Below are 24,543 nucleotides of genomic sequence, written 5' to 3' on the forward strand. Positions count from 1 at the left end.
ACGAGGAGAAGCACCTCTATGTGGAACAGCAGCAGAGAACGCAGCGTCACGAACAGCACGAGAAGCACCTCTATGTGGAACAGCAGCAGAGAACGCAGCGTCAAGTGTGGCACCGTAGTAACAGGCATCCGATTAACAAGTGCAGATACAGTATTGTACAGTATTAGTATTTATCTCTAATCTGGCTTAAACAATTAAGCATGTTCATATCACCAGAGCCTGTAATAATCATAATCCAGAATGTGCGAGAGGAGGGGTGTGGTTCAAAATCAAAATAAATGGGGAAGGGGGGGGGGGGGGGGGGGCGAGCGTTCCCTGAAAAGATCAGTCATCAATCACTGAGCTGTAACAAGGCCACCAGCACTGACATCATCAGTCTGCACCATCAACAGAGCTCTGTCATTAAGAAATTAGACTGGGCGATCGATCACACAGCCCTGATCTTTCATGGCTTTAGGTCGAATTTAACTTTCGGTTTACAAGAATACTAGCTGATGCATTATCAGGCAATATCGGGACAGAATTAGTGGACTGGAGAAACTGAAAAATCATTATTAACGTACTCGTCTCATTGTCGGGGCCGTCATGCCTGTGCGCGGGACGCACGCACGTTGCGGCACTTTGCGAGCGTCTACCGGCTCGGGCTGCATTTTTTGCCGATCATGTAATATACTGTTCGAAACATGAATTTGCCGCCTTTTGAATGCCACCTCACTCGACCAATTCTGTGCCTCAGTTCTCGAGTTACATGACGATATGTCAGGCAAGCGACTTTTTACAGGCCGCGCGTCAAATGACACAACGTCGGACTGTATACGCTGGAGAACTGACCAATCACCGCTGATGGCGAAAATGATTGGTTAGCGTTGTAGCCAACGAGTGTCCGCTTCCAACAATACCCCATGGGGGGGGGGGGGGGGGGTTGGGGGGGGGGGGGGGGGGGTGCAAATAGAGGAAGTAGGTGAAAGTTGACGAGCGAAAATCTGTTGTGACTGAATCGTCAGAACTCACGCAGGTGGAGAGCCACAGTGGATTTTGAAGAAAAAAAAACGTTACTAAAACCTTTCTCAAGCACTCATTTTTGAACGGATTTCTATCAGATTTGTACCTGTACTACATAAGACTTCAGGCTATGTTTCCCAGCTCATACCTCTATGCTGGAACTTAAAAACAGGAATCTGGCAACCACTAAAGAGAACTGTGAGTACACAAGTTCAAGTTCAACTCAAGTTCAAACCTCTGTTAGTGTTACTCTATTTCATTAGCACTAAAAGTGATGATCCTTTTTTACTGTAGTAACTTCAGAATGTTACCTTTCAAAAAGAGACCAGGCTCATGCATGTGCTATAAGTATAAAGCTAAGCTTTGCAAAAAAAAAGTATGCAGTCCTCAAAACCTGCTGAGGTTGGAGGACACCTTTGACGTGGCACGGTCAGAATTAAGTACAATTATTTGATATTCGCAATTTCTAGTGCTTTGAAATGTTCTCCATCTGTTTCCTTATTTGCAAAAAATTTAATACGACTTGTTAATTATTGTTAACGTGTCTGGCTGTATAATTTCCTTTGCTGTCTAAAGAACTACAGTTGAGTCGTAGGGGAGGGGCTGAGTACTTTCAGTCTCGGGTGTCGAAGACAGATGTGCAGAAATGACAGCTATCAAATCCATTTAGAGACGATGGATCCAGTAGGCTACTACTTTGTTGGCGGTGTGAAAATATGCAGAGAAAGCTTAATATCTAGAAATGTGTATATCAGTCAGGCGCCTAAGTGGCGCAGTGGGCAAGGCGCTCGCCACTAACGCAGGAGATGCTGGGTTTGGGGCCAGCTCTCTGCGTTGCTTCCGGCTTGGCTGGTCGTTCATACTAACACAATTGGCAGTATTAGGGGGTGGGAAAGCTGGTGGGTGGGGATCGGACGTTGTGGACAGCGACTCCTACAGGTCGGTTGGTGCGCCTGTACAGCAGAAACGGGAAGTATCGGGGGCAGCGCGAGCCTCCCACGCGTTACTCCTCGCCACTGAGAGATCGCGCTGTGCAGGTGAAAAAGATGAGACGGCTGCCTCCTCGTGTTCCGGAGGGGACGCGTGATGCAAGGCTTCGTCCACATTGCAGCCCACCAGTGGGAGGCATGGGCTAACAACGTTCAAGACAGGGGAGGGAAGAATTGGATAATACGAAATTGGGATGGGAGAAAAATAGAAAATGGGGAGAAAAAGTAGATAAAGAAACGTGTATATCAGGGGCGCCGCCAGGGTGGCGCAGCCCGTAACTGTGCTGCAGTGTAACGCAGCCGTCCCGGGTTCGACTCCCGGACCCGGACACCTCTGCTGCATGTCTTCCCCCAGATCTCCTCCCATCCTTCCCCTCTGCTGGGCCTGTCCCGAAGTAAAGCAATAAAATGCCAAAAAAGCATAAAGACAGTGTGCATCAGGCGGAAGAGTGACCATACCTCAGCGTAGGAAGCTCTGATCGACTCAGGCTTGGTTTTAAATTGTTCGGGAGACTCATGTGAATTACACAAAGGGGAGCAAACTAAAGCCTTGTAAATTGCCATTCCCCCTTTCTATGTGTGTGTATGTGTGTGTGTGTGTGTGTGTGTGTGTGTGCGCACACCGCATAATACCTCCGTGAATCCGCAGAGGCATGACGCATTTACCGGTAAGGGTAGGTGCGGAAAAGTGACCATATCTCAGCGTAGAGTATATTCACAGAGTACAGTCCATTATGATGGAAAAGTATTTAGCTCGTTTCACCCGTTTGACTATCTTATTTTGTCTCCAATCAGTGCTATGATTTCATAGATGGTAGTGTTGCATAGAGTCATTGAGCATCCTGATGGCCTGGGGATAGAAGCAGGGGTCACAAGTCATTAGACTAACAAAGGCAGGGCTGCTCTCAGCCTAGAAGGGGCTACGTGGGGGGAGGGGCGGGGTTACATTGCTTTCTGGGTAAAGTTGTCATTATGGATAAGGTATGAACCTGTACTTTCATATTGTGTAAATTTTTTTTTTTTTTATTCAAAAAAAATGTAAATCCCCCTAAAGGGCCCAGAATCAGTGGGGGGGTCACAATCACAAAATAGCTCAGACCGAAGAGGGTTAAGAAGAGGTTAAGCATACCCCACATTTAGCATAAAACACCTGACGATTGCATACCTAAAGTAATTTGCGATTTATTATACTTTATACTTATATCATATTTAAAAATTGTTGTCATTTAGCTGAGCACATGCATGAGTCTGGTCTCTTTGGAAAGGTAACATTCTGAAGTTTTTTACACAATAAAGAAAAAAAATCACGTTGAGTGCTAATGTAATAGAGAAACAGAGGTTTGAACACAACTGAAATAAAATATTTGCTCCTTACTTTTGTGTTGACTTGTTGCCAGATGCCTGTTTTTGGGTTCCAGCTGAGAGGTAGGAGCTGGAAAACATAACGGTTCCATAGCCTTACAGTCATACAGTCATACAGGTCCAAAGTTTATACAAATCTGACAGAAAATGAGTGTTTTACAGAGATTCTATGTATCCCTCCGCCACAGACAGAGTGGTCCCCACATTGTTGGGATCCAAACCGGGTCACGTAACGTTGGGTCTTTTACTGCGTACGTCACAAACAATCCCAGACGATTTATGTCGACTCCATTTCTTCCCCGGTGAGATAAAAAGTTTAACATGTATTATCATATTAATGTTCCCCGGAAATTAAGCTCTTTGTTCTGGCAACCGGTACTTCAAGAAGCGATCAGGCTGAACAATTAATCTAAATTCTATATTCTATAGAAATTGCAATATGGCCAAGTGCAATACCCCAATCTCAGGAGGTTGCAAATAATATTTGATTAATTATGTATTGTGGCGCTGCATAGATGCCCAGGCCTACTAATCATACTGCAGACATAAGAAAACATCTCCGTTTGGTAAAGTCCTCCTCATCCTTGTTTCCCCCCCCCCCCCCCCCATACTTTCCATACCATCCCAATGAAAGTGAAAATACACACAACAAACACCATTCCCTCCAATATTGGAAATCACAGAGAATCAGAAGAATCGTGATATATTTCCCCCATACCGTTCAGCCCATACAGAGCAATTCATCAACTAGCTTTAGGTCAGACAGACAGAGAGACAGAGAGATGGAGAACGACAGAGAAAGAGAGAGAGGGGGGAGAGAGAGGGAGAGATAGAGAAAGAGAGAGGGAGATAGAGGAGGAGGAGAGAGAGAGAGAGAGATAGAGAAAGAGAGGGAGAGAGAGAGGGTGAAAGACCGAGAGAGATGGAGAATGACAGAGAAAGAGAGGGAGAGAGAGGGGGGAGAGATAGAGAAAGAGAGGGAGATATAGGGAGGGAGAGATAGGGTGAAAGATAGAGAGAGATAGAAAGGGAGGGAGAGATAGAGGGATGGAGGGAGAGAGGGGGAGAGAGATAGAGAAAGAGAGGGAGAGAGAGATTGAGAGAGAGGGGAAGAGAGATAGAGAAAGAGAGGGTGAAAGACAAAGAATGACAGAGAAAGAGAGGGAGAGAGAGATAGAGAAAGAGATAGAGGGAGGGGGAGAGTGGGTGAAAGGGCGAGAGAGAGAGGGGGAGAGAGAGAGAGAGAGGGCAAGAGAGAGAGGTAAAGAGAGAGAGAGAGAGGGCAAGAGAGAGAGGTAAAGAGAGAGAGAGAGAGAGAGAGGGCAAGAGAGAGAGGTAAAGAGAGAGAGAGAGAGAGAGAGAGAGAGAGAGAGAGAGAGAGAGAGAGAGAGAGAGAGAGAGAGAGAGAGAGAGAGGCTAACCTGCAGAAGGCTTGGGAGGCGGCAGAGTAGTGCAGGGGGGTGCAGCCCGTCTGGTCAGGCTCGTTGACCTCAGCGCCAGCGCTCACCAGGGTCACAGTGCACTGGTACCTCCCATTAGCAGCCGCATAGTGCAACGGTGTCCTGGAGGGGTCAAAGTTAAAGATGTATTCATCACATACAGTGCAATGGTGTCCTGGAGGAGTTAAAGCTTTATGTCACATACAGTGCAACAGTGTCGTACGAGGGAGAGTTAGTTGTATTTGTCACATACAGTGCAACAGTGTCGTATGAGGGAGAGTTAGTTGTATTTGTCACATACAGTGCAACAGTGTCGTATGAGGGAGAGTTAGTTGTATTTGCACAGAATTTAAATGAACCTCCGGGTAAATATAAATCTCCTTCAATAGAAATAAGATAATGAAAAGGAAAGTGTTTTAGGAAAAAGCTCCTAAAATCGGTGCAAGAAGATTTCACAATGATCACATTAATGTACAGGTTTTGTCATCAAGGATGGTTGGAAACTCACCTTCCCATATTGTCCCTCTTATTCAAGTCGGTACCACTACTTAAGAGCAGGTTCAGACATTCAACATTTCTGCAGAGAGAACAAAACAGGAAGCAGCATCAGGACAGAACTCGTGGAACACTCGAGCGCTAATTTGTTAATTCTGCCATGCAATCCAGTAAGGCCCTTTTTTTTTTTTTAAACTTACGTTTTTATTTTCATTTTTTCAACAACATACATAGACAACATTCATAGACAATACACAGTACATAAATATAAAACAAATAGACAAAAAATGAGTAAAGAAAAAGTGTGGCATGGGTCCTTCGGTCCATTCTACATTTGCATTATTTATTTACATTTTTATTCATTTCCTTGTATCCTTTTCAAACCTCTGTGATGTCGTTACTTCCCCTCCTGTATTCTTCCCATTTTCCCCATTTCCATTCAAACTTTTCTTCTTGCAGCCTCAGCAGATGTGTGATTCTCTCCATTTCCTGTATCCCCTCTACCAACTCCATCCATTGATCCTTTGTCGGCACTTCTACCTTGTACCACAGTTTAGTTAGAACTTTCTTGGCTGCCACTATCAATATCTTAATCAAGTATTTGTCTTCCCCTTGGATTCCTTCTTGTGACAGATTCCCCAAATACAACACTTGGCCTCCCTGGGGTATTTCGTATCCTATTATTTCATTTATTATCCCTCCTATCTCTTCCCAGTAGTGCCTTATCTTCCGACATCCCCAGAATATGTGTGTATGGTTCGCCCCTTCCTGTCCACACTCCCTCCAACATGTTTTCTTTGCTGGTGTGTAGTTGCCCTGTATTTCTGGTGTTATAAAGTATCTAATTATATTTTTCCACCCAAACTCCCTCCATATCCTTGATCCTGTGGTTGTTTGTTGTGTCTTACATGCGTCATACCATTCCTCCTCTGTTATCTCTATTTCCAACTCTCTTTCCCACTTTTCTTTTACATACAATGTTGTATTTCCCTTACTGTCCATTATTGCCCGATATAGTGCTGATATCACCCTCCCCTTCAGTCCTTCGTATGACTTTACCATTATCTTAATTACCCCATTCTGTTCTTTGTCTCTATCTTGCTTTATTTCCTTGTTATAGTAGTCCCTAATCTGTAAATATCTAAAGTGGTCCCTATTCTCTAGTCTGTATCTTTCTTTCAATTTTTGTAGAGTCTGCATCTCCCCTCCTTCTGTCATTGTGCACATTGCTGTTATACCCCCCCGTTCCCACCTCTTGAACCCATGGTCTTCTATCCCTGGTCTGAATTTGTTGTCGTGTGCTATCCATCTCAGTATCTTAGATTCTTTTTCTAGCTTGTATTTCTTTACTATTGTGTTCCATATGTTTATAGTGAATCTGGTCAGTAAGGCCCTCTTACTCAATTGACCCGTCTCAAGCCCTGCCCTCTCTTCCTGAAGAGTGTGGGAGGTTTGAGATAGGTCCATTAGTCAACTCATCAGCCACTTTAACCATAACGGAACACGACGCTTTTAGTTATTTCCAGGAAGATTATAATAAGCATAAAGTGGTCCATCTGCATGATTGTTTACGGGAAAATGTACAGATGATTAAAACGATTCACCAGTCGCGCTCCAGGGCCCATTTCATGTATGCACGAGGAGACATGATAATGATAATCTAGCGTTGATTTCAGGAAGATTCGATAATCAGGCAAAAAATGACAACGTGATAAGTGGATTCCACTAAAACGCTATTTTCGCGTCTTTTTCCTGGAATTACTCAGAAGTACCCAAACTATATTCATATTCAAAACGGTATAAATCGGAAATGTACGGATGAAAAAATTATCTGTTTTTTGCACATTGACCAAAAGCAACTCACTGACAATCGACGGTGTTATTAGACCCATAGCTATAATATAAAATATAGGTTTAGCTCTACAAACAAGGTGAGCGTTTACATGGGGTTAATGGACAGCAAGGCCAGATGCACTTCCCAGAAGGGGCGTGGCAACCAATGTGTTAACACAGGCCTTAGAATGCCCATTGGTCCTCCGCAACGGGTGTACTGTCCCTTTAAGAACGTCTTTAACACAGGCCTTAGAATGCCCATTGGTCCTCCACAACCGGTGTACTGTCCCTTTAAGAACATCTTTAACACGGGCCTTAGAATGCCCATTGGTCCTCCACAACCGGTGTACTGTCCCTTTAAGAACGTCTTTAACACAGGCCTTAGAATGCCCATTGGTCCTCCACAACCGGTGTACTGTCCCTTTAAGAACATCTTTAACACAGGCCTTAGAATGCCCATTGGTCCTCCATGTTAGAAGAGACAACGGTCGCTATGAGCAAAACAATGGTTGCTATGTGTTGACAATAAAAATACATCAACATAATATGTATAATTTGGTGTCTTATTAATGGATCAATTACACCGGTCACAGTAATATTTACACATTTAGTCATTTAGCTGAACGCTTTTATCCAAAGCGACTTACAAGTTCTGTACGACAGGTCAGCAGGAAGGGTGCAACTCTTTCAGCCGAGTGACAATGTTCATCAAAGTAATAAAAAGTTTCAATGTTCGATCTACTCTACCACTGTGCAGAAAATGAGGCGTTTTCTTTTCCCGAGAGTGGTTACGGGCGGCCATGTTGGAAGAAAGAAGAGGCGACTCACCCCCCCGAGGCAGCAGCGTGTAGACAGGTCCTTCCCAGGTTGTCGGGGGTGTTGATGTCAAACCCAGCCGACAGAACGTGCTCCTTGCTCATCGACGAAACTATACTGTACAGCTGACCTGTGGGGCGACAGAGACGAAACTATACTGTACAGCTGACCTGTGGGGCGACAAACAGAAACTATACTGTACAGCTGACCTGTGGGGCGACAAACAGAAACTATACTGTACAGCTGACCTGTGGGGCGACAAACAGAAACTATACTGTACAGCTGACCTGTGGGGCGACAAACAGAAACTATACTGTACAGCTGACCTGTGGGGCGACAAACAGAAACTATACTGTACAGCTGACCTGTGGGGCGACAAACAGAAACTATACTGTACAGCTGACCTGTGGGGCGACAAACAGAAACTATACTGTACAGCTGACCTGTGGGGCGACAAACAGAAACTATACTGTACAGCTGACCTGTGGGGCGACAAACAGAAACTATACTGTACAGCTGACCTGTGGGGCGACAGACAGAAACTATACTGTACAGCTGACCTGTGGGGCGACAAACAGAAACTATACTGTACAGCTGACCTGTGGGGCGACAAACAGAAACTATACTGTACAGCTGACCTGTGGGGCGACAAACAGAAACTATACTGTACAGCTGACCTGTGGGGCGACAAACAGAAACTATACTGTACAGTAAGGCTGTCCCCCGAAGCCTGTTTTTGGGATTTGAACATCGTCAGGGTTTTTCGAACGGACGTTCGAACCTTCATTTTTTTTATATAATCTTTTTTTTTTTAGAAATACATTTCAAAATAACGTTTTTAATTTATTTTTATAAATATCGTCAAACTAAATCCTCAATTTGAATAAAGTGATTCATCTGATTAAAATAGTTTTTTTTTATTAAATCACCTTTCTTTAATGAACATACGTTTTTTTAATACTATAATATTAGTGTAGGCTAAACTTTAAAAAAGAAATTATTAAAAATAAAAAATTCGACTGTTGATTTAGAATTCAAATGCCAACGTAACGAACGAAGGTCCGAACGTTCAAACGTTTGGGCTCAGCCCTACTGTACAGCTGACCTGTGGGGCGACAAACAGAAACTATACTGTACAGCTGACCCGTGGGGCGACAGAGACGAAACTATACTGTACAGCTGACCCGTGGGGCAACAGAGACGAAACTATACTGTACAGCTGACCCGTGGGGCGACAGAGACGAAACTATACTGTACAGCTGACCCGTGGGGCAACAGAGACGAAACTATACTGTACAGCTGACCCGTGGGGCGACAGAGACGAAACTATACTGTACAGCTGACCCGTGGGGCGACAGAGACGAAACTATACTGTACAGCTGACCCGTGGGGCAACAGAGACGAAACTATACTGTACAGCTGACCCGTACCTCGCCGCCCCTCCCCACGCCCACATGTCCCCAAGAGGATCAATAAAGAAATATCTTATCTTATCTAATAGTGCTGGTGATTGGCTGTCTTAACGTTACACGTTGTAAAGGCATGCAGGATGGAAAAACACTGGGTTTGCAGGATGGAAAAACACTGGGTTTGCAGGATGGAAAAACACTAGGTTACGCCCAGAGAGACTGTTGACTACAGTGGGTGTGTTGTTGTTGTTAGATGATCGACTACAGTAGGTGTGTGTTGTTCTTAGAGGAATGACTACAGTGGGTGTGTTGTTGTTGTTAGATGATCGACTACAGTAGGTGTGTGTTGTTCTTAGAGGAATGACTAGAGTGGGTGTGTTGTTGTTGTTGTTAGATGATCGACTACAGTAGGTGTGTGTTGTTCTTAGAGGAATGACTACAGTGTGTGTGTGTGTGTGTGTGTGTTGTTGAGGATTGACTACAGCGTGTGTCGCATAGGTGACCATGTCGAAGAGATCAAAAGCGGGGGCTCCATTTTATCAGGCTCGATGCCAATAGTGCACAATGACATATAATTATGCAAAAAGGACATCGCTGCCAAGACCGGGAACACAGCGGATTTGATGAAACACTTGAACGTCCGCGGATTTAACCCTTTCACTGCCGCACTACCAAACGGTTAACCCTTTCACTGTGACAATACACAGAAGGTTAACCCTTTCACTGCCACACTACAGAAGGTTAACCCTTGTGTGATAGTAAAGGGTTAACCTTCTGTAGTGTGGCAGTGAAAGGGTTACGAGCAGAAAGTCGCTCCGTGTTCGACTGCAAGAAGAAGACGCCTTCCCCCAGGGTTCCCACAGACATTGAAAGATTTAATTCAAGGACTTTTAAGTACTTTTCCAAGCACTATTTTTTATTTTCACGGATGTCACTCGAAGGATACAATTCCCTTTTAAATGCTTTTAAATAGGGATGCTCGATATTGGGTTTTTTACCGATACCGATATTGTAAACTCTTAATTTCCGATATCAACCGATACCGATATATGCAGGGTTCCCCCCCCCCCCCCCCCCCCCCAAAATGGAATAATTTCAGGTAATTAACATTACATATCTCTTGTTGTGGAATTAACACAACATTATGCATACTTTTGACAATAAATAAAATCAGAATTTATTCTTACTTGCTTGCCTGGGTAAATAAAGGTTATAGAAATGTAAAAAAATAAATAAAGAAAATAAAGAAAATTTGAAAACCGATACAGATTTTAATGCCGATATCGGCCGATAATATCGGTAGGCCGATAATATCGGACATCCCTACTTTTAAAGTTAAATGTTTTTTAAGCATCCGCTTGGCCTGCTTGCCAGCTAGAGCATCAAACGCAAAGAAATGAGGAAAAGCAGTTGGAGCGCGCGACACAGCGACTCGTCAGATTTTATTAAAACAGGACAAAAAAAATTTATTTCTTGATTCAGAACAATTTGATCATGGATGATGAACAAAACATTCAATGCGAATGGTTGATTTGAATTTCAAGGACTTTTTAAGCACCTTGTTAAAAAGATTGGCTGTTTTCAAGGAATTCCAGGCCTTCAACACTTTTATCAAGCACTTTAAGCACTTCAGGTACCTTGTGTGAACCCTGTCCCTCTCAGCGTTCAAGTCCGCCCTAACGTCGTTATACAGTCTCCTTCGAAACCTCATTCCCCCTCATCAGAGGAGACGCCATGGCTGGGATGGTAGCAGGTTAACGTTTAACATACAAATTCTGCCAACTTGTTTACTGAAGTTAACGTTAATGTGACGATAGGTACGTAGGTGGTGCGGTGACGTAAACTGGGACGTCTAACGTGGCGTTAGATATCGTTTGCTGTGTAGCTTTAGGTTATGGCTGTGGATAGCTAGCTAAATAAAAAGCTGAAATGCATTAAGATTGACAGTAATAACTGATCAACTCTTGAACTAACATATAGGTTAGCTTGTTTAAATGTGCTTAACCGTTAGGTCGCTGGCTAAACAGCTCAGTGATCTGTTTTTCCTCTTAGCCTTCGACCCCGTCGACCCTGGTCTGAGGACAATGCCAAGTGTCAAGAAAATATAAACATATCCAAGGGAAAGCAAGAGGAGTGCCACAGGGCCTAGGTCATATTTTAGCCTAGATTATGAAACTGCTTTTTGGGTGTAAAAAGGAGCTAAAACATTTTACTAAATATTTGTACTGTAATGTAATTTTCTTTTTGTTATTCAAATGGATTTGATCATTTTTTTTATCATTACTGAAGATTATTGAATGATAGCCAGCCCTATACACTGTATATCACATCTTATCGTGTAAAGTAAAAAATAATATGAATGACATTCCCTCATATTTCAGATGTTGTTTTGTGAGAGATTTGAGTTATGTACTTGTTAGGATTCATTTAGAAAACAGAATTGTGTCCCACAATATCATACTTGTATCAGAATATAATCACATTGAAAAGACAATAAGTTATAACGTTGATTTATTGCAGAGCCCTATGTCAGTGTGCATAGATGGTGTGATTGTGTGTGCGTGCATGGATGGTGTGATTGTGTGTGCGTCAGTGTGTGTGTGTGTGTGTGTGTGTGTGTGCGTCAGTGTGTGTGCATGGATGGTGTGATTGTGTGTGCGTCAGTGTGTGTGTGTGCATGGATGGTGTGATCGTGTGTGCGTCAGTGTGTGTGTGTGTGTGTGTGTGTATGTGTATGTGTGTGTGTGTGTGTGTCTGTGTGTGGGCGTCAGTGTGTGTGTGTGCATGGATGGTGTGATTGTGTGTGCGTCAGTGTGTGTGTGTGCATGGATGGTGTGATTGTGTGTGCGTCAGTGTGTGTGTGTGTGTGATGTGAGTCAGTGTGTGTGTGTGTGCATGGATGGTGTGATTGTGTGTGTGTGTGTGTGTGTGTGTGTGCGTCAGTGTGTGTGTGTGTGTGCATGGATGGTGTGATCATGTGTGCGTCAGTGTCCACAGCTGCATCACAAACCTGAGGAGAGTAACTTGCGACAACAGTCTGAAAACCCGTAGAGCACCGCTAAGTGCAAAGGGAACATTCCATGGATTCCACGTCTGTAAAGACACAAGAACAGAACCTTACAAACTGAGTGGCTATTAGTGGTGGGGGAAATATCGATACAGTATAGTATCGTGATACTTTGTGTGGCGATACTGTATCGATACAAGGACGCCAAGTAACGATATTTTATAAATTTTTTATTACTTTTTTTTTTGTATAAGGAAGTTATTTATTAACCTTTATTTTACCCAGGGTAGGTTCTCTGAGCACGGATGCTCTTTTTCAGGAACGCCCTGCTTCCCATTCACACAGTTCCATTCACACCTGGGAGCTGCCCAGTACAACCACAGTCTGCCACCGTTGGCCACTGAGCAACTCCACTGGAGCAGTTGGGGGTTAAGTGCCTTGCTCAAGGACACTTCAGCGGTTGGTGTTAAGGGGATTTTTTTTATTCATTACAGGCTCACGGACCTCGTGTTACCATAGGAAATCATTCTTAGATCCAGATAGTGCAATACCAGCCGCATCCTGCTAGGTGGCAGTATCGCCTACCCTTTGAAACCTTATTTCACACTGTGTGTCACATCTAATTTCGTCCGGGCGGAGAATTTAGACCAAGCCAAGTAAATCGCTTCATCCGATCAGCATTCAGCACACTTGAGGCATATCTTGTGCCACTTCATGTCAGGGACCCGATCGACATCAATACTGGAAATCGCGATCAGACAATTGGAATATTCTTTTTGGAATAACACCGATCAAAGGTAAGGACTATCTGACGTCAATTCCACCTTGATCCTACAATGATTTCATATCGATCCAGTCGATCAACGTATATTTAAAACGAATGCCGTTACTGGCGATCAAAGCATCAAAAGATTACCCCCCCCCCCCCTTTCATGCATTCATGATGAAACATAATACCTATTATATACCTTTGATTTGGAAATAGTGGAATTTGGAAAAATTCACATATCGCTCCATAACAGTTACCAGGAATTAGCCAGGATCACTCTGAAACTATACAATATTCACCACGGTATAACACGCAAACGTATACATGAAAAAATGTATTCTTTTTCACATGTTGAACGAGGTATAGTTACTGTCAAATGAGCCATAGTATTGTCTCCATAGCTATAATATAGAATATAGATATAGCCCTGCAAACACCGCGACGCACAGTGAAAATCCCTATCTCTTACAGCGGTGGCCCATTGAGTACAAGGATATCTAAAATGGCTGGCGCTGAAAGTGTTAATATATCCACCACAAAAAAAAAAGATATAAAAAAATAAATAATTATAATTATAAAATAAAAATAAAAGATACAAATAAAGATAGGACACGTTCTCTGACCAAAATGGCTGAGGGTGTGACAGTAAAGCACTGGTCTTCACCTGGCTGTGTCCGCCCCGTTGGTCATCAGTGTGCTGATCAGCAGCTCGTGCCCGTACTTGGCGGCGACGTGGAGAGGAGTATTGCCGTACTTATCCACACAGTCGATCTCCCCACCTGGCGTGAGAGCGGGAAGGCAAGAGAAGCACATTAGACAACGAGAGTCGGAAGCCTACGACAACGGCGGCGACGACGCGCCCTGACGGATCAATCGAGACGCCATTATTAAGTCACGGTTACCGTTTTGGATGAGGATCTGCGAGCGTGTGAAGCGTCCGTGAATGGCCGCCATGTGCAAGGGGCTTTTCCCTTCTTTACTCTGGAGGAGGGAGAAGAGACATATTAAGAGGCATCTGTGAGGCACATTAGAGCAGTGGTTCCCAAAGTCGGGGTCGCGACCCAAAGGTGGGCCGCGAGCAGCCACGGGTGGGCCGCGGGATGATTTCCAAAAAATATATATATATATATTTTTTTTGTCAGGCCACTGAACTTAGAAGCAGGCCAGGACAGCGTTTCTAGTTGTATTCTAAAATTCTATTCTATTGTATTCTAAAATGTGACTATATGGTTTTATATTAACTTAATAAATAAACAAAAACGAAAAATCGACTTATTTCAACGAACATTTCAAACTAAATAACAGATTATGCACATAAAACGCTGAAAACAACCGAAGCAACAATAGTATTTTAATGAGGCTATTATTATTATCATTATTATTTTGCAACAAGTTAGCCCTCTCATAAATATCACATATAAATGAATAACTAACTTGAACTAACTTAATAGGATTGAAGTGATATTTGGCTTAAAAAAATCGGTCACATGGCAAAAAAAAGAAAAAAGAAAGCCTGACGATGTGCATTGGGCCGCGGCTCTCCGACGCCTTATTTTCTGGGTCCCGGCCTGAAAAGTTTGGGAACCCCTGCATTAGAGGCCTATCAGAGGCACACACCACCGGGGTCCACTTCCTACCTGCTGGTTGACGTCCGCCCCGTTGTTAACCAGCAGCTCCAGACAGAGGGCCCCGTTGGTGGAGACGGCGGCCAGGTGCAGCGGGGTGTAGCCGCTGCGGTTGGGCTGGTTGACGTTGGCGCCGTGGTTCACCAGCTCCGTGGCCACGGCCTCCTGGCCCATGTAGCAGGACACGTGCAGCGGTGTGTTCCCGAAGCCGTTGGGCTCGTCGATCTGACGCGGAGGGGGAGAGAGGGGGAACGACAAGAACACAGGAGACGCGGTCAGAACGCCACTCGGGACGCGCCGATACACGGCAAAACCCGGGACCGTTGGGTTTGCCATTGTGAAATGTTAAAAAACCATTCTCTGGTCAAATGTTCCATGTTTTTAGCAATTTTTTTTTTTAAATCATTGTTCATTCCACACTAGGGCTGCACGATTCTTGCTAAAATGTGGATCACGATTTTTCTCTCTAAGAATTGAGATCACGATTCTCTCACATGATTCTTATTTATTCCAATAAAATCATTTATTGCACTCTCTTAAACAGACAACATAACTATCAAAGTGCTTGACGTAAACTTAAACATAACATATATGAAAGTGCTTGACTTAAACTTAAGTCTCTTGTAACATACAAAATAACTCAAGTCAGAATCGTCAGAATTTTTAAAAGTTTAAGTAAAAAGTTAAAAAATATATATAAATAACGATAATATCAGATTAATCGTGCAGCCCTATTCCACACTGTCGAGGCCTACGTTGGAGCACTTACCTCTGTCACAGGCCTCAGTAGGAATCTATGGTTATGGTTAGGGTTAGGGTGAGGGTGAGAACTCACCTCCGTCCCAAGCCTCAGTAGGTATTTAGGGTTAGGGTGAGAACTCACCTCTGTCCCAAGCCTCAGTAGGTATTTAACTATCTCAAGGTGCCCACTGGCCGCGGCGGCGTGGAGAGGCGTGTAGCCCTGCTTGTCCTTGCAGCTCTTGTCAGCGCTGCGAGAGACCAGCAGCTTCACTACCTCCACATGTCCTGTGGGAGAGAGAGGAGGATATGAGCAAACACTTTAGTACTGGGCGCCCATTACTCATTACCTTAACGGTGCCCCTCTATGGAGAACAGGAGCGCCCCAACTCTGTGGCAGCGGTACCGTTAACGCTGCCCCTCCATGGAGAACAAGGGCACGTTCAGACTCGCGTTCTCAATTAGTAAATGTTTTTTATAATGATAAATGAGTTACTCCCTGGACAATTATAAGCACGCATGCGGTAAGCACAGGATAGAAGGAGGTCTTTCTGCACAGGATAGAAAGAGGTCTTTCTGCACCTCCAGTAAGCACAGGATAGAAAGAGGTCTTTCTGCACCTCCAGTAAGCACAGGATAGAAAGAGGTCTTTCTGCACCTCCAGTAAGCACAGGATAGAAAGAGGTCTTTCTGCACCTCCAGTAAGCACAGGATAGAAAGAGGTCTTTCTGCACAGGATAGAAAGGGGTCTTTCTGCACAGGATAGAAAGAGGTATTTCTGCACAGAATAGAAAGAGGTCTTTCTGCACAGGATAGAAAGGGGTCTTTCTGCACAGGATAGAAAGGGGTCTTTCTGCACAGGATAGAAAGAGGTCTTTCTGCACAGGATAGAAAGAGGTCTTTCTGCACAGGATAGAAAGGGGTCTTTCTGCACAGGATAGAAAGGGGTCTTTCTGCACAGGATAGAAAGGGGTCTTTCTGCACAGGATAGAAAGGGGTCTTTCTGCACAGGATAGAAAGAGGTCTTTCTGCACAGGATAGAAAGGAGTCTTTCTGCACAGGATAGAAAGAGGTCTTTCTGCACAGGATAGAAAGAGGTCTTTCTGCACAGGATAGAAAGAGGTCTTTCTGCACAGGATAGAAAGAGGTCTTTCTGCACAGGATAGAAAGAGGTCTTTCTGCACAGGATAGAAAGAGGTCTTTCTGCACAGGATAGAAAGGGGTCTTTCTGCACAGGATAGAAAGAGGTCTTTCTGCACAGGATAGAAAGGGGTCTTTCTGCACAGGATAGAAAGGGGTCTTTCTGCACAGGATAGAAAGGGGTCTTTCTGCACAGGATAGAAAGGGGTCTTTCTGCACAGGATAGAAAGGGATCTTTCTGCACATGATAGAAAGGGGTCTTTCTGCACAGGATAGAAAGGGATCTTTCTGCACAGGATAGAAAGGGGTCTTTCTGCACAGGATAGAAAGGGGTCTTTCTGCACAGTATAGAAAGTGGTCTTTCTGCACAGGATAGAAAGAGGTCTTTCTGCACAGGATAGAAAGGGGTCTTTCTGCACCTCCAGTAAGCACAGGGTAGAAAGAGGTGGCGGCTGGGTGGCGCAGCGGACATTGCGCTTGTCACCAACGCAAGAGACACCGGTATCGAATCCGGCTGTCAGTGTTGCCTCCGGCTTTGGCCGGCCGTCATACTAACTCATTTGGCATAGTCAGCGGGAGGGAAGTCGATGGGTGGTAATCTGATCATTGTAAACAGCGACTCCTACAGGTCGGTGAGGGCGCCTGCACAGCAAAAGACAGGAGGGGGCGGGGGCAGTGTGAGCCTCCTACACGTTACTCCTCGCCAATGAGAGTCTGCGCTGGCAGGTGAAAAGATGTGACTGGCTGCCTCCACATGTATCGGAGGGGACATGTGATGGGCTTCTATCCTCCCTACGACCGGCCAGTGGGGGGCACATGCAAGCAACGATCAAGACAGGGGAGGGGAGGGGAGAATTGGCACGGCTAAATTGGGATGGGAGAAAAAATAGAAAATGGAGAAAAAGTGGATACAAAATAAAAGGATAGAAACAGGTCTTTCTGCACCTCCTCTAAGCACAGGATAGAAAGAGGTCCTTCTGCATCATTTTATGTGTGAAATGCAATGTTACAGAGATATGTCAATTGTAATCCATTCCTGTGCAAAATCCTATGATTATTAGGTCATAAGATTTTTACAAGTTTTTAAGTCAAGAAGAGCTCTAATCTTACCTACATAACATGTTCTATAAACAATTAAAGATTGTTTATAGAAGGTAAAGACGACTTTAAACTGTTACACAGTAATCCAGAACTATTTTATTGCACTGTAAAAAAAAATTGGATTTTATATGTCTGCACTTTATGTGCACTATTTTACTCCGTCTATTCTATCTTACTCTTTTTATTATTGTCCATTTAAAACTGAATCAAACCATAAACAAGGTGGCCCGTTTGGGATGTTAGATCCTAATGTGAAAAACTGTGATTTTATATGTCTGCACTTTATGTGCTCATTTTATGCCCGTCTTTTTTCTGTTGTGAAGCACTTTGAGCTGCAGTTTCTGTATGAAAGGTGCTATACAAACAATGTTTATTATTATTATTTTATTGCAATTTCATTGAGAATCCTATTGTCCAGTAAAGTACTGGCTGAAAGCAGAGCCCGGCTCCCCCAGATAGGCTGCACAGTGGATTGGCTGAAAGCAGAGCCCGGCTCACCCAGATAGGCTGCACAGTGGATTGGCTGAAAGCAGAGCCCGGCTCACCCAGATAGGCTGCACAGTGGATTGGCTGAAAGCAGAGCCCGGCTCCCCCAGATAGGCTGCAAGCAGAGCCCGGCTCCCACAGATGGGCTGCACAGTGGATTGGCTGAAAGCAGAGCCCGGCTCCCCCAGATAGGCGGCACAGTGGATTGGCTGAAAGCGGACTCACCCAGATAGGCTGCACAGTGGATTGGCTGAAAGCGGACTCACCCAGATAGGCTGCACAGTGGATTGGCTGCCTCTCCTTTTTATCGATGGCACTCAGGTTGGCCCCCTTATTCAACAGCAGCTTCACCATCTTCAGGGCAGACAAAGAAAAAGTCTTCAGTAAGTCACTTGGCACATTTGTCCTAGTTAACAAATGACTCGATGAGAGAATGATTATATAATCTTTCGACATTGTACTGTGAAAACAAAAATTGTCTCGACGTTTCCCCTCATCCTTACAAAAAAAACAAAAGAACCCCCTCTAGGGTTGCCGCGGTGACAACACCGGTGTTACCGGCGACTCTACATAATGACAATAAGAGCACTTACTTTGATCTTTAACGTTATGCGGCTACACCGATCCGCTGCGTCTGTCCGTCTGTTCTTAATTCATTTTCAATGACTAGGATCCATTCGTTGGACAGATAGTTATGTTCCATTTAAAAAATAAACCTACTCTCAGTTAAAGTGAAACTTAAGCTACTCTGTACTGTGACCCTGATGCACAGACCTATACAAAAAGAACGAACCTTCGTACAGTTGTATTACTATCATATACCTTACTACTATGCTACTACCCATCATGCGAATAGGTCTAACACTATGCACTCAAGAGTGTAACACTCAAGTTTGACACTATTTGACAAACACCACCACTGACCCTTAGCTGCCAGAGATGTGGCTCCTGCTGACTAGTTCTGTAAGTCGCTTTAGATAAGAGTGTCCGCTAAACGTAAAACAGATGTGCTGTCCGCACCACAGACACCTTCACTTTATAACGTTATCAGATCTGCTGTCCGCACAGACACCTTCACTTTATAACGTTATTAGATCTGCTGTCCGCACAGACACCTTCACTTTATAACGTTATCAGATCTGCTGTTCGCACAGACACCTTCACTTTATAACGTTATTAGATCTGCTGTTCGCACAGACACCTTCACTTTATAACGTTATCAGATCTGCTGTTCGCACAGACACCTTCACTTTATAACGTTATTAGATCTGCTGTTCGCACAGACACCTTCACTTTATAACGTTATTAGATCTGCTGTTCGCACAGACACCTTCACTTTATAACGTTATCAGATCTGCTGTTCGCACAGACACCTTCACTTTATAACGTTATCAGATCTGCTGTTCGCACAGACACCTTCACTTTATAACGTTATTAGATCTGCTGTTCGCACAGACACCTTCACTTTATAACGTTATTAGATCTGCTGTTCGCACAGACACCTTCACTTTATAACGTTATCAGATCTGCTGTCCGCACAGACACGTTCACTTTATAACGTTATCAGATCTGCTGTCATATATATTTTTTTTTTTTTTTTTTTTTTTTAAGCAGCCCCACAGAGGTTTATTGTAAAATGCGGCTTGCATCTGGCCTATGCGGTGGGTCTTTTCAGGACACCGAGCCTGAAAATGTTTCTTTTTACCTGGGAATCGATACCGGTACCCAACGGTACCTTTTTTTCTGTACTTTACTCTCCCTCTCTGAAGTCTAAACTTCACAACACACAATCTAAAACCCCTTACCTCCCTCTCCCAAACCGATCTTGTATCTCAATGGGACTTCCTGGTCAAATACATTTTAAAAAACTGCGTTTTTTTTTTTGCGATTTGATAATTGCATCATTCCAAATTGCGATTTCGATTTAAAATCGATTAATCGTTCAGCCCTACTGTCCGCACAGACACGTTCACTTTTTTTTTTTTTTATCTTTTCCCCCCTCCATTTTCCTCCGATTTTCTCCCATCCCAATGTTAGTCGTATGCCAATTCCCAATCCCTTCCTGGTCGCTGCGCACTTACCCCCCACAGTCGGTCTAGGAGAGTGGAGGCTACCACGTGCTTCCTCCGACACACGTCCAGCCAATCAACCGCTTCTTTTCACCTGGCAGCGTGGATCCTCCCCGAGAGGGCGTAGCGTGTGGGAGGATCACACTATCCCACTCAGGTCCTATCTGCGCTTAGCAGGCGCCCCGACCGAACTGTAGGAGTCGCTGTTTACAACGACCCGGACCCACCCCGCCAGCTTCTCCCACCCTCTGATACAGCCAATTGTATTAGTGTGAACGGCCAGCCAAGCTGGTGACAACCCCGGAGCTGTGGTGACGAACGCAATCTCCGCTACGCCACCTAACCGCCCTGACACGTTCACTTTATAACGTTATCAGATCTGCTGCTGTTTTTCATTATGAACGTGGGCACTGATATGCGAAAATGGAGTCAACAATGGGTTTTATTTCTAAAAGAAATTATGAAAATAAAAATCAATCAATAAAATAATAATTTAAAAAGCATACGCCTTTAACAGGCCGACCGCCGCCGCAGCGAGCCCGGCCTCCTCCTCCTCCTCCTCCTCCTCCTCCTCCCCCCCCCCCCCCCCCCCGCCCACCACAGTCTCACCTCCTGGAAGCCGCTCTGAGCGGCGTGGTGCAGGGCGGTTCTGCCGGTGCGGTCCGCCATGTTCAGGTTGCTCAGCTGGGTCAGCAGGGCCTCTGCGCAGCGCGTGGCCCGGTTGGCGGCGGCGACGTGCAGCGGCGTCTGCCAGAACTTGTCCCGTGCGTTTGCCTCCGCTCCGCGCCTCAGCAGCAGACCCACTGCCCTCTGGGAGGAGGAGGAGGAGGAGGAGGAGGAAGGAGGATGAAGAGACTCGGTACAATAGAAAGTGTGTTTTTCCCCACAATCTCCATTTTTCTTTTTAACGGGCGCCATGTTTTCTTATCAGCCCTGGACTATAGACCTGTTGTTCGCTGTATACAAACATACCGTGTTCCAGCCAATCAGCAATACCAACTGAGTCACGTGACTAAGTTACCCCGGACTTGCGTGAGCTGCTGCGCTGAAACAGTACGAAGGGGCTTCTATGGAGAAACCATGACAGTCCCCTGACTAACAGTCGTTTCAAACAAAAACGGCTGGATGTCATTTTGCCAAATCGGCATGGCTGCGAGTGTGAGTCTTTCACCTTCTACATATCTAGCTTTTGGCATGGATTGATTGTTTAGATCGCTTGCATGGCTAACACATGCAAAATATATTGTAGTCTGCCCACGTTGTTCTGACCAGGATTTCGTTCCCTTCTGCCCCGGTGATGCGCGCGCACACTTAAACACTTCTAACAAACCAAATGATTCATCGGAAGCTGAAAAGATTGTTCAGCGAGACATTAACATTTACACAACAAGTGATGTACGAGTCATTACACTGGATCTTTAAAAGATACAAAAAAAAAGATATGTGGCCCTGTATGCCACAGTTGCTGCAGTGCTTCTGTGCAAACATCTACATATAGATATGAAGTTCATCGTGTATATAATACTGCTATGAATATTGTAAGAGAAACACCAGCTGAAGGAATTTGATTGAAGGAAGGATCCGACTGCAATTATAGCACGCACACACACACGCACACACACACACACACACACATGCGCGCGCTACGTTCACACTGCAGATGAAAGTGTCCCAAATCTGATTTCTTTGCTCATAGTGACTTAGATCCAACAGCGTGAACAGATCCAACAGTGTGAACGGATACAACAGTGTGAACAGATAAATCTCTCTCTCTCTCTCTCTCTCTCTCTCTCTCTCTGTCTCTCTATCCCTCTCTGTCTTCTCTCCTCTCCCCTCTTCTCTCTCTCTCTCTATCCCTCTCTCTCTCTCTATCCCTCTCTCTCTCCATCCCTCTCTCTCTCTCCATCCCTCTCTCCCCCTCGCTCTCTCTCTAAATCCATCTAAATCAGATAGTTTTTATTTATTTTTTGCAAACTGGAATCGGATATTGGCCACATTTAACAGCCAAAAAAATCATCTGATCCGTGCAAAAAGAAATCTGAATTTAGCATTTAAAGGAAAACTCCAACATTTTGGGAAATTAGCTTATTTAACATCTTCCCTGGAGTTAGACAAGAAGATGCATACCTTTTTTGTCTCTCTGCATGCATTAGGCTTAGGGAACGCCCGCACCGTTAGCGTAGCTCAGCTTCATCACTGGAAGTGGGTCAGACCTTTACCCTGAAGTTCCCTACAGTCCCCTACAGTCACGAAATACACTCCAAATACAACTCCAAAACGTTCCTGTAAACATGTTGTGACCTGTGTATTTACCACGTGGAGAAATAAAAAAATTGAATTAGACATTTACGTTTTCTAAGCAAATATACTCTGAACTATTTTTTGCCGAACCACTCCTCTCTAGGCTCAGTGATTTCACGTCACCAGTGCTACTTTCTAACGTGAGACCAGTGTTTGTTTACATTTTCATTTCATTCAAAGGATCCGAACCGATTGAAGTTTATGGAAATAAGCTAATTTCCCAAAATGTTGGAGTTTTCCTTTAAGGCTTGCAGTGCGAACGTAGCCACAATCTTGCTTCCAAAAAGGGTGACTGATTTTTTTGGAACACCATTCCGTGAGCCAGATCTACTTTCACCTCTAATCTACTCTTCCAACTCGTTTCCTAAGTGACCGTAACGCACGTCATAATGTAGCCAAAATAACGTTAATATCTTACTTCATTCCGGGAGGCAGCCGCCCTGTGCAATGGAGTCAACCACACGTGGTCTTTAGCGTTCACACTGGCACCTGGTGGGGAAATAAACCGTACATCATTAACACTTTCACTAAAACACGACAGAATGTTAACCCTTTAACACATTCCCTGCCATTGGTTATATCCATCAATATAGCCAGTCTGTCAGCACTAGTATAACCCTATGGAGATGTTCACCTTCTTTGCAGGGCTATAACTTTTTTAATTGTATTGCTAAATTGACATTACTATGGCCCATTCAACATCGATTATCTATCGTTCAGGATGTAGGAACGTTATACTTTTTCATTCATACAAAAATACCTTCTAGAATATAAGTATGTTTTTATCGTTTTCTGCAGTAATTCCTAGAACGTGAGTTATAGGCCTAAACGCATATATATAGATTATCGATTGCCGTTTATTCCCTAGACACGCTATATTAAAAAATTCAACTGTATATGATCGTATACGTTATGCGTCATCATGCGCGGAGGAAAGGGGGGGGGGGGGGGGGGGGTCGTTTATAATTCCGTGATCGTCAGTAAATGCTTTATGTAGTATGGGTGATATATTGATCAGATGGTTTGCAGTGAAATGAATAAACAATTGGGCTGAAAATAACGTCAGTGTCCTCTTACCGTGCGTCAAAGAGACTGGCAGTGAAATATCCCAAGTATAGGACGTCGATCGCCTAGGTCCATTTCCGGTTTGTATGTCGCAATAAACGCCGAAATCATATCGATTATTAAGTTTATAAAGCGATCCATATGTACATTGTGTTTGTCGGGAGCCTTGCAACAATGTCTGACGGCCGGATGAATTTAACCGATGCACATCCCCACTTCCTGTTGTTCGAGTGTAACTCGCCCGACCATCCACCAGGCGGCGGTATTGAGCCGTAGGGTCCAGCTGCAGCGTCGGAGGTGTATATATGAATTATGAATGCCATGTCGAAAAAATGAAATATTGATCTCAATAACGCTGTACAGCGAGATCTGGCGGTCAAAGCATGGCGGGCAATAACGCTTTACAGCGTGGATGGCGGTGGATGTGTTAACTACCACAATAATAATACTATCTTAAATTTATATAGCGCCTTTCAGGAGACCCAAGGAGCTAAGGGAAGGGGAACAACAACAAAATAATACCGTCTGTAGTGTAGTAGTGAAAGGGTAGTGCGGCTGTGAAAGGGTTAACCCTTTGTCGTGTGGCAGTGAAAGGGTTAACCTTCTGTAGTGTGGTAGTGCAAGGGTTAAGGGGCAACAACGGACATCTCAGGCCACATGTTGTTGTTGTTGTTGTTGTTGAGGTGCACTGTGAAAGCAAAACAAACGCCCGCGCGGCTGTAGCAGCGAAAACGGGAGGCCTGTTCCAATGCATTACCTTGAGTTCCAGAAGGGAGTCAATTACATTTACAGTAATTTAAGCTGATGCTTTTATCCAAAGCGACATTACAAGTTCTGTACAACAAGGCAGCGCCAGCAAGGGAGGGGTAATAACTCTGGCGGCTAAGGTTAAGTAAG

The 24,543-nt window shown here is 44.3% G+C and overlaps 1 protein-coding gene across 1 annotated transcript in view; it reads right to left on the reverse strand.

Moving 5' to 3' along the window:
- Positions 1-24,543, reverse strand: part of ankrd52a (ankyrin repeat domain 52a) — a 50,913-nt gene that overhangs the window by 24,632 nt on the left and 1,738 nt on the right. Inside the window, exons 4-15 of the mRNA XM_084333108.1 lie at positions 23,000-23,070; positions 20,890-21,090; positions 18,478-18,565; positions 15,630-15,772; positions 14,759-14,971; positions 14,024-14,102; positions 13,786-13,900; positions 12,356-12,438; positions 7,949-8,066; positions 5,301-5,369; positions 4,775-4,915; positions 3,367-3,423 (exon numbers count right to left, since the gene is read on the reverse strand). Coding sequence (XP_084189234.1) covers positions 3,367-3,423; positions 4,775-4,915; positions 5,301-5,369; positions 7,949-8,066; positions 12,356-12,438; positions 13,786-13,900; positions 14,024-14,102; positions 14,759-14,971; positions 15,630-15,772; positions 18,478-18,565; positions 20,890-21,090; positions 23,000-23,070 — 1,378 coding nt within the window. The remainder of the gene's footprint in view (positions 1-3,366; positions 3,424-4,774; positions 4,916-5,300; positions 5,370-7,948; positions 8,067-12,355; positions 12,439-13,785; positions 13,901-14,023; positions 14,103-14,758; positions 14,972-15,629; positions 15,773-18,477; positions 18,566-20,889; positions 21,091-22,999; positions 23,071-24,543) is intronic.

This window comes from Notolepis coatsorum (assembly GCF_963971535.1).
Source record: "Notolepis coatsorum genome assembly, chromosome: 17".
NCBI lineage: Eukaryota > Metazoa > Chordata > Actinopteri > Aulopiformes > Paralepididae > Notolepis > Notolepis coatsorum.